The following is a 14,289-nucleotide window of genomic DNA, read 5'->3' as shown; positions in this document are numbered from 1 at the left end:
GTATTATTATGAAAATAGTTTTTGACCTTTAGGACCTCCTGAAAGGGTCTCAGGGACCCCCATGTGTCTGGGGACCACACTTGGGAGAGTCACTGCTTTAGAGCAACTTTTAAGGTATGATAAATCAGATTAAGGTTAAAGTTTAGTACCTTTTCTTCTATAACTTTTCTCTGTTCATTTTATGTTCCAGGTTTGATCTTATGCACAGATTGATAGAATATTCCATTTTAATTCTCCCTATTCATCTTAGTATGAAAGCTAAACCTTCCTGGGTTTTGTACAGGCTCTCCAAAAGTCTGGTTGAGTTGGCAGCCAAATCTTTGCAGATGGCTCCCCTTAGCTTCTATTTTCCCAGAATTGAACCCTTCCTTTCAGCTACCAAAGGAAGAGATTTGAATCACAGAAGCTTAAGGATTAAAGCCAATATAGCATTTAAGTGTTCATATGACAAATCAATACTCTTTTGTTAATTGCCTACTATGTTCCTGGTACTGACAATAAAAGGACAAAAAATGAACTACTCTCTGCCCTCCAAGAGTTTACATTCTATAGTCCACTAATCAGTACACTATATACAAAACAAATGCATAAAATGAGTCAGATCTGACTAAAATGACCGACAACAACAACAGTGGGGACTTCTAAGAAGTGGAGGAGAGGAGGAAGTGTATCCCAAGCAGGGGGAACAACCTATGCAAAAGCACAGAGAAGGGAGAAGAAAGTAATAAGCAGTAGCAAGAAGGTGGGTCTGGATGGATGGTGGACTACATGAAGTGGAATGATGTCTAATAGGACTGTTAAGGTAGGCTGGAGCAAGGCAGTGAATGGTGTTTGTTTCCTAGCATTTCTGTATTCTCTCCCCAGGACAGTGGAAGAGAAAGACTGTGAACAGCGGTGTTTGGCTCCACAAAGCCTCTCTGTGTTTCGCCCAACTCTGGGTCCCTGCCCTTGTCCTCTGAGCTTCCCTCCTGAGGAAAGATCTCCCCTGTGATTTCTGGTTTCCTCTCACCCATTACTTATTTCTAATGTGAGGGATTCGAGGGATATAAATTATTTGAAATGATCTGTATACGGAGCTTATTAAATAGGTTCTCAGCTAAACTGCCTTAGCAATAGCCTACAACCTTCAACTCTAAAAACCTGCCTCAGTAAGACAATTCTCCAGAAATTATTTTCTGAATCTGTATATCTTGGAGATTAAAAGATTTTGAATGAAAACAAATTTAAATTGGTTCCAGGACATAGCCCATAATTAGCCTATTTGCAGATAAGCTCAACTATCTGTAAGTGGTCAGATTGGGCTTCTCAAAGAGTTAAATGGAGACAGTGATGGCTTGGAAGCATAGAGGACTTGACTTATAATTCTGATTCTGTCAGCTGTTGCATGTATAACCGTGGGCTAGTCACATAACAACTGCTAGCATTTATATGGTGCTTCAAGGTTAGAGAAGCACTTCATAAACATTACCAAATACCTTTTATCCTCACAACAACTATTAGGTGCTATTACTGCCTCTATCTTACACATGAGTTAACTGAGGCAGACAGAAGGTTAAGTGACTTGCCAATGGTCTCACAGCTAGTAAATGTCTGAGGCTGAAGTCATCTTCCTGACTCTGAGGTTAGTGCTTTATCTATGCTGCGTCTGTGCTTCCACATCTACAAAATGGGAGTGAGGTTAGGCTGGATCTCCAAGATTTCTTTCTATATTACATTTATGATCTTATGATCCTAAATGGGAAGAGACCTTTAAGGCCATTCAAAACCATTAGGATCTCTAGAGAGCTTTGACTTTAAGCAGGCAAGAAAATAATCTTAGTCTAAGATGCTAACTAATTTTGTTCTTTATTTGTCTAACTCAGAGCAAAGTTCTCAGTGACTATCTTACTAGTCAAAAAACAAGCTCTTGCAGCTCTCCCATCATTTTGTTTTCTCTTTCTGGGCAGGATAAGTGGTGCTGATTTCACTTACGTATTGCAATGTATTTCTTTCAAAAATCACTGACACCATACTTGCAGCAGGGTTGACAGTTCCTCTCACTGAATGGTTTTTCTACTTGTGAAATGGGACATGTGCATACACCATAATTCATCTGTGTGTTACACTATGCAAATGCTTAGCCTGCCAGGACATTTTCCACAGCCAAAATAAAGTCAATGTCATCTAAACCTTCTAAATCTGAGTCTATGGAGGGATAAAACCAAGTCTTCCTACTGTGTCATATGATGCCATTTCTAAGACGGGCATAATAATTCAAGTCAATCAATTTAATAAATATTTACTAAGGACACAGTATATGCAAGAAAGTTTGTAAGAAAAGAGAGGTAAAAATAAAAAACAAGTCTCTGTCCCAGGGGCTTTGACATATGACTAGTGAATTTCAGATTAGTGTGGTCATAAGGCCAAGAGGACTACAAGAGAATATAAGCAAGCACTCACTAAGAGTTATAGAACAGTTCTAGAACAACTAAGTTAAAAATGGCTTTTAAAGAAAGAGCAATACAAACAGAAAAAAAGAGATCAAGACCTTCAGTTGATGAAGAAATAACATTAACAGACATTTAGTAAAAATAATACTTCCCAGATGTACAAATATTCAACCAGCAGCAATTTCATTCAGACTCCCCTCAACTATAATAGGAGGTCATATCATATAATTACAGTAACAAAAAATTTAAAATCTTCCAGAAAAATATTTTTATTTGCACTATAAAAACAGGGCATTATCTTTATGTGATGTACTGGTTAGCCAATTATGAAATAAATGAAGTAATATTTTACACAGGTGCTAAATTTATTCTTTAATTCCCATCTTAGGAATCATCCAGAAGCTTTTAAATTCAGTTTCCTTACCCAGTTAGATTAAATTATGCCAAATTGTGCAATTAGCCCTGTAAATGGTTTTGGTACATGTTTTATAAGTAATGAGCAAAAACTGCTACAATATAAAAGCAGAGAACTGGAAATAGGCAATCTGCATGAATTGAATAGAACTTGGAGATGGGGATTTTATCACATAACATCTCACAATTTATTAGGTGACTCAAAGCAAGAAAGGGGTAAAATCTCATAGTAGGGAATGATCACATAAAACAAAACAGTCCATGATAATGGATCCTAAATAAAGATGGACAGAACTTCTCCCACCAAAATAAGTAATAGGTCAGGAAGTTTCCTGTGTCATTTATGTTATTTATAGATACAGCAAACTAAACAAGGAGAATGGCACCTATTATCTAGACCACCAACCTATCAGGGCAACTACCTATAAGTATTTATGTAGAACATATTTCACGTATATGTATATGTCTTCTTCCTTAATAGAATGCCAGCTCCTTGAGGGCAGTAACTTGGGTTTGTTTTGCATCCCTAACATTTAGCACAGTCAACACTAAATAAGTACTTTTTGACAGGTTAATATAGATCATCACTACCTTTCTATGACTAGTATATACTCAGAGAATTACCATAGCTACAAAATTCCCCACCCTGTGGCCAAACTGTGGATAAAACCTTTCTGAACATAGCTCATCTAATCCACTGACTATAGACCTACAAGTCCTTTCTGATTTGCTATAGTCTTCAAGAAGCCAGTCACCTTCATTTAGAAGTTAGATAAAAAAACAGCTTTAGTCAATAAGACTCTTGGGCTTTTTCTAAATGTTTTAAAATCCCCAGTGATATTAGTGGAATGATAATGAGGGTTTTAAAAAACAACTCTGGGCTGTGCCCCACAGCTCCCTACCACATTTTCCTTGTCCGCCTGTCTCTTTTATTAAAACATTCTTTCATTTCTTCCCATGTGATCCAATAAGCATTTAGGACTTACAGCCTTGTCTTGCAGGATCATACCATTTCATCCAGGTAAACCCTGAGTTTCCTGATAACCAATTCAATTCACCAAGCATTTACTAATGCTTATTATGTACAAAGCACTGTAGCAGGGCCTGTAGAAACTTAGAAATAGTCTCTGCTCACAGGGAGCTTACATTGTACATTCTCACTGGCCCTGAGAAATGAGACTCAAGGTTGACTCACTTGATCTGCTTACTGGTACAAAGCCTCTATCTTCACTCCCAGCACACATTTCCCACCTTTAAGCATTTCTTACCAATATTCTTTTTTTTTTTTAAGCAATTGGGGTTAAGTAACTTGCTCAAGGTTACACGGCCAGTTATTTCTGGGTGTGGTGCTGAGTATCTGAGCCCGGATTCGATCCCAGGTCATCCCAACTCTGGGGCTGGTGCTCTTACTCGCTGAGCCACCTGGCAGCCCCTCTTACCAATATTCTTTGTCAAGCTGTAAGCAGACAACCATACTATGTGAACAAGTAAGCTATGAAGACTCAAGTGGATATGTAATAAGAGCAAACAGCACTTCCAGAAACAATAGCCTGCATACACCGAGCGGTATATGCAATTGTTCTTGTGTGGACAGCTCGGTATAAATGGTAAGCACTTGGATACAGCCAGACCAAATAAACTCTATGAGCTTGTGACTTCAGAATTTAGAGGTGGAGAGGGAACTTAGGGATCATCTAACCCTCTCTTTGCAAAGAAACAGACACAGAAAGGAAGTCATTTACACAAGATCATACAGGGAATAAGCTGCAAAACTAGAATTGGAATCCTTTAAATTCAAATAATTTTTTTTTAACCACCAGTCCTTAAATTAACTGGGAAAGGGTTAATTCTGAAATGTATAAAAATGAAGGAAATATTTTTAACCTCTAGTTCTTTTCTCTTCCACTTCTCAATAGTCTTTTCCAGTCATGTCTGACTCTTCAGGACCCCATTTGGGGTTTTCTTGGCAAAGATAATGAATGAAGTGGTTTGCCATTTCTTTCTTCAGCTCATTTTATACATGAGGAAACTAAGGTAAAGTGGGTTAAGTTGGCCAGGGTCACAGAGCTAGTACCTGAGGTCAAATTTGAACTCACGACTCTAGGTCCAGCACCCAGTATATAGGAGTAGGCAAACCTGTTAGTCAGGGCTCCAGTAAGAGTCCCAGTCCCAAAGAGTTCCTGAACATGGAGGGAGTCTGGTTATCTTGGTCTTCCATTGTTTTTTTTAGAGGTTTGTCAGAGTTTTAGGAGGAGGAAAGAAGAAAAGATAGAATATCAGGGATGACAAGAAAGCAGATAAGGGTGGTGGGGAGAAGAAGAGGGAATGTAAGGGTTGGAGAAAAGAAGCTATAAGTCATTTACACTTTAGTGTAACTTTCAAGACACCATCACCAATTATAAGAAAGAAGCCCTACATAGCCTGGCAGATGGATGTACGATAGCTATCATAAGTATCATTCATTTATTTTGGGGGGGATCTAGACCTGTGGTTTCATCTGTATAGGGGACTCTAGGCAAAGGAATTTCATGGACTGATACAGATCAGCAACTGTTCTATAACTCATAGTCGGAGAGTTATCAAGGACATTGAGAGACTGGTTAGGTGATGTGCCAAGGGGTTACACTAGCAGCATGTGTTGGGAGCTAGATTTGAACCCAGGTTTTCCTTACTACAAGGCTAGTCCCCTACCCATTAAATCATATGAACTGTTATGATAAGGACAAAAGGACAAATTCTTTAAGGTGAGCCCTGTAGTCTGAGTGAATCTTAAACAGTCATCATTCCACTCTGCTTTCTGCCTTTTGTTGGCCTTGCCCTATTGCAGAAGGCTCTGGCCAACCACCTGTCATTTATAGAGGCAGCTGGGTGTCAACAGAGTCAGGAAGATCCGAATTCAAATATGATCTCAGACACTTCCTAATTATGTGATCCTGAACACTCACCCTCTGTCTGAGTTTCCTCAACTATAAAACAGAGATGGTAACAGCTTTTACTTCTTAGGATTAAGAGGATCAAATGAGAGACTATTTGTAAAGCCATTAACACAAGTGTCTGGCACATAGTAGGAACTTAAATAATAAACAAATGCTTGTTGCCATCCTGTTAATTATGGTTTACTTTTTAATGCACCTATCTTTGCCACATATTTAATTAGCATATACCCACATTATGCCCTTAACTTTGAAGATTTGGAAGAAAAAAAAATTTCATGTGTTCAGAAGGGGATCAATTTGGGAAAATCCAACTAGCCCTCAGAAGGTAAGAAGAAAGTAGAGAAATGTAGAGAATTGATGGGAAATTAGGATCAAAGGAGAAAGGATGGTGACTATTTGCTAAATTGAGTTGAAAACATGGTACTTTCCTTAAAATAAAACAAACAAAACAAAATAATGGTAGCAATCTGAATCATGAGAAGCAGAGCAGGGAAAAACTGTTACTTCTCATGTCATTTCATTTGGAAATAATAAACTCTGTGTTAAAGTACTAGGCAAAACTCTGGGTTCCTTTTGTAGAAAAGACACGAACAATTCGAGAAAAGCAAGGAAAGCACCATTCAATGTTATTATACTATTATATTGACATGGGAGATCTTTAAAAATTACACAAAAGGTTGGAACACGATCCTATAAAGAAAGGTCTAACCTAGGAGCAGCGTTGAGTTGCCGTGGAGGAAGGGTCAGCCTTGGGACACATTCTCTAGCTTTGTAACTATGGACAATCCCTTCGTCTTTTGGTGTCCAAGGCAAATGGTTAAAGCTATGTGGGAAACCAGACACTGTAGGACAAGTGGTTTCTACATCGGGAATCTTTCACACAGATATAATCATAGGTGCTAGGCCTCTTCTCTTTAAGGGGAAAAAAAAAAAAGGAATTAAAACAGGTTAGGCTGAATAGGAGAACCAGAAGTGTGCTTCCTCTTACGAGCATGTGACTATCTTGGTGGATGCTCTTCACATGTGTTGGTTATTTAATGGTGAGTTTTCCAACATCAGCCTTTTTCCCTTATGTGGATCACCCCAAAAGTAGGTGCCGAGGGAATGCAAACTCATTTTAGTATTAGCCCAAGTAAAACAGTAAACTTGCAGTAGTCTCAAATCACCTGATGTATTACTTAACCAAATACAAGTAGATTTTAAGTTATCCACTCTTTTGTATTATTAGTGCTGCAGCTCTCTTCCACTAGCATAGTTAACTGAAAGTCAGCTATTCTAAAAAGGAAGGTGAGGCTAAGTTTCCATTTCTAGTAAAGAGAGGAAAAAATGGACTTAAGTTGAAGTAAGAAATATATAGATTAGACTTACAATAGAGGTACATACTGAAATGGGTTACCAAAGGAGGATGTCAAGTCTGTAGGTTAAAGCTAATATAAAATTCTGTGGCAGGACAGACAATAAATATCTCCTCCCCACCTCCACCCCCAATTCTGCATTCCTCTTGGCTGCAGACTAAAATACAGACTCTTGTGTTTGGCAATTAAAGCTCCTCACAATTTGTTTCCAAGCTAACTTTCCAGACCAACTCCACTTTGCTTCCTTTTACATATTCTGTTCCAGCTACACTTGCCTCTTTGCTGCTCCCCACAGACAACATGCCATCTCCTGGTCAGGTTGCTTTACCTTCTTGGAATGGTCTCCTTCTTATCTCTGCCTCTTGGAATCCCTACCTTCTTTCAAGTCTTAGCTCAGTGCCATGGCCTCTTCTGATTTCTCCAGTTGTTAGGGCTCTTCCAAAATTACTTTGTATTTACTCGCCTATATTTCGTATTAACTTTTCTATGTATGTGTAGAAATAGAGCATGCATTTCTAGCAAAAGATAATCTCCTTACGGCCAAATATTTAATTTTTGTCTTTGTATCCCCAGTATCTAGCACAGTGCCTAGCACATAAGAGGCAATTAATAAATCCTTGTTGAATTGAAATTCAAGGAGGAAACACAGCAACTGTAGTTTGCTTGTTGAGATCAGAAGAGAGCAAGTTTTGGTTATAAGAAAACTTGTCAGGTCTCATAAAAGGGAACATGAAAGAGAATGAATAAACCATCATGATCTTGGGGAATAAAGACGATTTAGATCATCAGAAATACTCAAACGTGCAAGGAAATAACAGATTCAGGGGAAGAAATGGCCAGGAGAGTAAGGCATAAGATGCAAGAAAACAATTACACCTACATTATTTTAAAGTAATTGCCATGTTCAGAAAAACTTGAAAATATCTTTTTATCATAAAAACAAATCCATGGGATAGCCTTTAACATGATGCAGAACCCCTTTCAGTTATATGATTAAATTCATCATCATCTCATACATGATATGCTTGAAAATAGACCAATTTTAATGAATAAAATACAGTCTTTTTATGGAAATGACTTTTCTTGAAAGGCAAAGTTTTCTCTCTCTAGCTTCAGCGGGATAGCCTCAAGTTTCTTGGCTATGATTTCCTGATAAACAGGCTTAGACTTCTGACCTTTGAATCCATTCCACATACTTTTTGAAGAAAGATAAAGAGGGGAATAATTGATGCATTTATTTCAGAGCTCAAACATAAAAGAGCATTAAAAAACAAAAAGGTTTCTTTTAACTAGTATAGAAACCCCTTTGTTGTATTAAACATGGAATGATCTGAAATTTAAACACTTCTTGGGAAAAGGCCCAAGATAACATTAGCTGAAGAAACTGATATGCAAATTGCTAGATATCACTAGATCACTGAAGTTGCACATGTATATGCAAACACTGATTCCAATGAGCATTTAGGACACATATGTGGAAACTTGGGCTGGGGACCAAAGAAGCAGGCAATTTTTCTGCCCAGGGCTTTTGAGTACAAATAGTTAGCACTGAAAACAGGACTGGATACTTGCTAGACAAGATGAAAAGCTACATACTGTCTTGCATGCTGTCCTTGGCATGGGAGCTGTGACACATTAAAAACAAATAATAAGAAAGATCTACCATAAGAGGTAGCATTGTATGCTTTTAGACACACTACCCATAATACACTGTAAATGGATTAGGGAAAACCGCTGTCTCCTTTAGTTAGAATTCATATTCACAGTTCCTGCATAAATCAATGTTAATTTTGAAGTAAACAATGGATTTGTAAAGTGTTAGTCACAGGTCTTTGTGGTCAATGGGGTATTATAGATGTGCCAATCAATTTCTATGTTGAATGAATGGAGCCGGATTAAAGCCAAGGATTTCAGTAATCATGTCTTTAGGGGTTTTATCACCTCCCAAGAATCCAGCTAGAGTAAAGCTCTTACCATAAAGACCTTGATAGACCACGGATTTGGTTAAATTGCAAAACAATCATGCACTTACAGTGATGTATAGTTTTATGCAAAGACCATAAGAGGGCTATTTGTCTCATGACCTCAGCATTGGAAGAGGTTTCCAGAGTCACCTAGTCCAACCTATATCTGACAAAGAATCCTCTTCATATCATAATAGATGAGTCAAGTCTTATTCTGAAGATTTCAAGTGAAGGGGAACCCACTTTCCTTTAAGGTAGCCTGTTAATGCTCTTAAGATAGCTCTAATTGTTTAGGAATTATTGCTTTACATTAAGCCCCATTTGCTGCCCCGGAACTTCTGCCTATTACCATCTATACTCTCCTCTGAGGCCAAACTGAGGAAATCTAACCCCTCTCCCATATGACAGCACGTGAAATATTCCAGTGTAGCAAAATCACCCCCCTCAAATCTCACTGTTGTTGTCTTAGACTAAAATATATATTGCCATTTCCTTCGCCTCACTCTCATAGAGCTTTATGGGGTCCCTCACCATCCTGGTAACATCCCTGTGCGTGTTATCCTGATCCTCGGTACCTTTCCTAGAATTGTACTCAGAAGTTAATTCAGTGCTTCCAGTAGTGGTCTGGTGGGAAAAGAACACGCAGGGACTATTTTCTACGACGGTCTTTAGCAGCTCTGTTTGCACTACTCATATTGGGCTTTCAGGCCACATTGTCTCAATCTTCCCCCTCCCTTCCCATTTTCCTCCACCCTCTCCCCGTCCCCTGCCCTCCCACTTGAGCTCCAACACAATGTTATAATGTTCTACTGCAAGTAAATTTTAACAGATCCAATACAAATGTATCCATGATAATTCTCCTGTCAATTATGATTACTGCCTTATGCAAAAGAAACATTTCTTTGTGATTAAACTTGTTCCAGATCCAGATTACATGAGAATGTAACAGGGCATACTTGTTTTAACCAGTTACCAGTATCATAAACAAAGAACTTGTGTTTTTGTTAACAACAAATAGTGTCAGTCCTAGTTGAGGACAGATATGCATGAAGTCACAGGGGTACCTGCTATCTCACTGATACACTAAGGACCAATGCAAAAGCTGAATAGGAATCACAGGCTCCCAGGGAAAAAGAAGGGGCTTTCGTTTCTAGAGTTTTCAGATAACTTTAGAAAGGAATGCAATTTCTATTGGCAATTATATTTACATGAGAGACATAAGACATTAATTATTCTATTTATATTTATCATGTGAGATATTTATTATTTGCATATTAAACTGGATGAAAATTATGTATGTACTATAAGCATGTTTAAAAAAAAGTTTAAGGAAAAAGGAGCTACAGTCACTGAATGCACAGTGAAGTGAACCAGCAGCATCTTACCTATCAAAGTGTGAAAAACAGCAGCTATGGCACCTGCCACCACCATGCACAGAACAGCTTTGGTCCTGTCTCGTTTGCTGTTCACAAATACCAGACCCACATTTTTAAAGTCACTCATGGGGCCTGTGAAGAATTTCATCAGGGAATAGGCCAGTCCATAGCTGGCCAGCATTTCCACTGCATCCTCCTTTACAGCAGCAATACCTCGGTTCAAGGCCTACAAGGACAGAGGGAAAAATAAAGAAAACCAAACATTAACATGACAGGTTTAGATACATAGCTTGAATTCAAAGGAAATTCCATTTCTAAAATAAAACTTCAGTAGACCAGGTTCTTATAGAAACAATTAATATCATATATTGCCACCTCGTGAATCCCAGTTTTAATTTGATCAACTACATTGTTTAAGATTTCAAGGACGTAGGATTTCATTGGTGAACGGAACGTTCCCTCTACTGGCTCAGATCTCAACTCCTCCTCAGTATTCCAGATGGTTTTTAGGAGTTGTGAAGGCCAAAAAGTTCATCACAGGTCAGTCAAAATTGTGATCGGCCTCCATGAATCTAGCAATGCTGGTCCTCAGACAGCAAACATGATGTCCATTGCTAGGCCCATGCACCAATTTTCAATTGGTAGGATCTGAGCCAGCTTGGTTTCCAAGCTGCTGATCTGAATTATTGGAGTGAGTTTCACCCTAAGGGATTTCCTTCCACTGGAGAAAATCATGGGTTTGGTCCTCTAGCTATTTAAAGAGAGAAAATATCAGAGGTGAGAAACAAGCCCAAGTCTCGTAAGAGTAAACACACAGTAAATGCTTATTGACTGACTACCAGTCTAGTGCTCATTCTGGTGTTGAGTTGACCCAGTTCTGGTTCTTGGCATGAAATTTCAAATTTGTGAAATTCAACTAGGTTTAGGAAATTCTGTCTTCATAGGGTCACCAAATTATCTCTGTGGTTGAAATGATCATTTAATTCAGTTCAAATGGCTGAAATCTAACTCCCTGACCCTGTGATTTTAAAAGACAAAGCCTCTGGGGGCAGCTAGGTGGCGCAGTGAATAGAGCACCGGTCCTGGAGTCAGGAGATTCTGAGTTCAAATCCTGCCTCAGACACTTAACACAAAAAAACTAGGCGTGTGACCTCGGGCAAGTCACTTAACCCCAGCTACCCTACCTTCTCCCTTCCAAAAAGCAACCAAAAAAAAAAAAAAGACAAAGCCTCTGACCCAAGGTTAAGACATGGGTGAGCTGGGACTCTTCTTTTGAACAATGTGCAAGTGACGGAACAGGACAACACTGACCTCAGCTCATGGTGATACTCTCTTTAGGGAGTTTTTCCTTTTAAACTGTAATCTGTTTCCTACCTATCACCCTTTCTATCGCTATCTGTTACATATCCAATGTCTATTATTTAAGTTCAAAAGAAAAAATAAATTCCTTTCCTTGCTGTCTATTTCAATATTAGTGTTCTCCAGGTAACTTAAGTGGGACAGATTTAATAAAAAACAACCTGCAGTTCTTTACTATACTTAGTGCTTTTCGCATGTTTAGTACTAGTTATGAATTTCTTAGAAGCAGCACAGTGAAAGATAGAGAAGTGGCCTTGGCATGAGGAAGCATTGGGTTCAAATCCTTCCTCTGACACACACTGGCTATGTAACCCTGGGCAAATCACTGAACTCCTCATCTCTCTAGACAATTCTTTAGGAATGTGAGTTGGAGAAAGTCATTGGTAGAAGAAATCAATTTCCTTCTAAGTATGCCAGCAAATTATCCTGTAGTAGAACTTTTCCCATATAACAGAAGGATTTAGTAGTTCACTTTCGGGGAAATGTATAACAATTTATATCCTTATTAAAAGAGCTGAATAGCCAAAGTGATGTTATTTCTACACATGGCTTTATTTGTAAGGCTAAGCTTGATTTTCAGAGACTGATCCTAAACACTGAGCTGAGATCTAAAAATATGTGACAGATTTTGCTTGCATACCTTTAGTATGTGCTTTGTAACAGGTAGAGCATTTCAGGATCAAACAGTCTCTGGAGGATGGAGCTGAATCTAATCTAACCTTTGGACATTCCCCTTCCTTAGAACAGTGAACTGAGGGCAGCCAGGCAGCACAGCGAGTAAGAGCAACAGCTCCAGTGTCAAGATGACCTGGGGATCGAATCCCGGGCTTAGACATTTAGCACCCACCCAGAAACACCTGGCAGTGTAACCTTGAGCAAGTTATTTAACCCCAATTGCTTTAAAAAAAAAAAAAAACAGTAAACTGCCTGGAGCATGGGATTATCAAATATTTGTTGAACTGAACCAAACAGATTCAAGTTTCCTTGGTAGAATATCTTCACTCACTGCATTTAATGAGGAGTAACCCACTGAAAAGAAAGAGTTGTATACAAGAATCCCAAAGAATAAATGTATCTATGGAGGAATAATATTCTCAAGGCAACCTTAGGATAATCAAAGGTTAGAATTCTGGGTAGCTGTTGCAATTCAGTTATCTTCCAGACAAAGCTATTCTGGTTGCTGATGTGGCTTGTTCATTTTTACTTCCAATTTTTAGTAATTTTCTCTAAGTAATAGCTTAAAACCTCTACTAGAAGGCTCTCATCTCCATTTCTTAAACAACACATAGCTCTTCATGAAACACTTTCCTATGTGACTGATTTCCCATTTCACCAAAACTTCTCTTCTGTCTAGCCATTCTAAAATCAATCTGAAAATTCAGGGGCTCTGATGACAACACTTGTATACAGCATGGGAAAGATTAGGAGAGTGAGCTGGTTCTTGTTATGTATCAAAACATACCTATGGGACTTGAGAGCTCACCAGTTTAATTTCCTGTTTTATGTCCAACTACATCTAGTTCAGAATAAAACCCACACACCCATGAACGCTTTGTTCCCAACCTTTCACAATTCTGGCTGTAATCTCTCTATTTACTTTGTGCACATCCTCTATGGCTTACCGATGAAATATGAAAAAATGGCATCCTATTATTTTCATACTGGCAAGAGTATAAGCATGATAAGATAATTTTGTAATTGCTCATAATTGCATATGACACCTTCCTAACAGCCAAACTAGGATCTAATTCTCAGGCCAGTCATTGCTCATCTCTGGGTTTCAGTTTCCTCATATGCAAGATTATAAAGTTCGAATAGATCATCTTTAAGGTCCTTTTCCATCTCTAACATTCAGTCATTTTTCTGGGCATATTTTGTTTTTGCATGCATCCCTCTCAAAGGCATTAATCTTCACAAAAGGTACATGAATTATTTAGAATACTTTCAGAAAACATATAATAGTGTATTTAAATACTGTAGAGCTAGACTGTCACATTGGCAATTTGCGAGGTATATTCCTTGACAAAACAATACAATAAGTCAACCTTAACTAAGGTTATCTATTAACACAGTTCTCCACCTTCTATTTCTGTTGATGCTACTTGGTTCCATCCCAAGGAGGCAAGAGGATAGGAAAGCAAGATATACATTAATAAGGCTTGATCAATGTGCCAAGTCAGAAAAAATTTCAGTTGACTCAACGACTTTTAAGTCATAACTTCTCAGAACAGAACTATACTATTCAGAAGAGACTCAAACCACATTTTGAGGAGTGCTCCTGTATGTGAGTGCTAGGGGAAGAGGGGGGAGAGAAGGAAAGGGGGACAGAAAGGGGGGAAGAAGGGGGAAAGAAGGAAAGGGGGAGAAAAGGGGGGAGAGAGGGAGAAAGAAGAGACAGAGAAGGAGAGAGGGAAATGATTTGTGGGGCATTAAGCAGTTCCTGGCAATATCCTAAT

General features: G+C 38.5%; 1 protein-coding gene across 1 annotated transcript in view; it reads right to left on the bottom strand.

Moving 5' to 3' along the window:
• The window catches only part of ANKH (ANKH inorganic pyrophosphate transport regulator), a 168,468-nt gene that overhangs the window by 75,216 nt on the left and 78,963 nt on the right, over nt 1-14,289 (bottom strand). Inside the window, exon 3 of the mRNA XM_069101417.1 lies at nt 10,484-10,700. Coding sequence (XP_068957518.1) covers nt 10,484-10,700 — 217 coding nt within the window. The remainder of the gene's footprint in view (nt 1-10,483; nt 10,701-14,289) is intronic.

The sequence above is a fragment of the Petaurus breviceps genome, unplaced genomic scaffold (assembly GCF_028583685.1).
Source record: "Petaurus breviceps papuanus isolate PSGF00001 unplaced genomic scaffold, PetGlider_PUasm1.0 47, whole genome shotgun sequence".
Lineage (NCBI taxonomy): Eukaryota > Metazoa > Chordata > Mammalia > Diprotodontia > Petauridae > Petaurus > Petaurus breviceps.
Note: the sequence above shows the minus strand (reverse complement) of the source record. Positions and strands in the feature narration are given on the sequence as shown.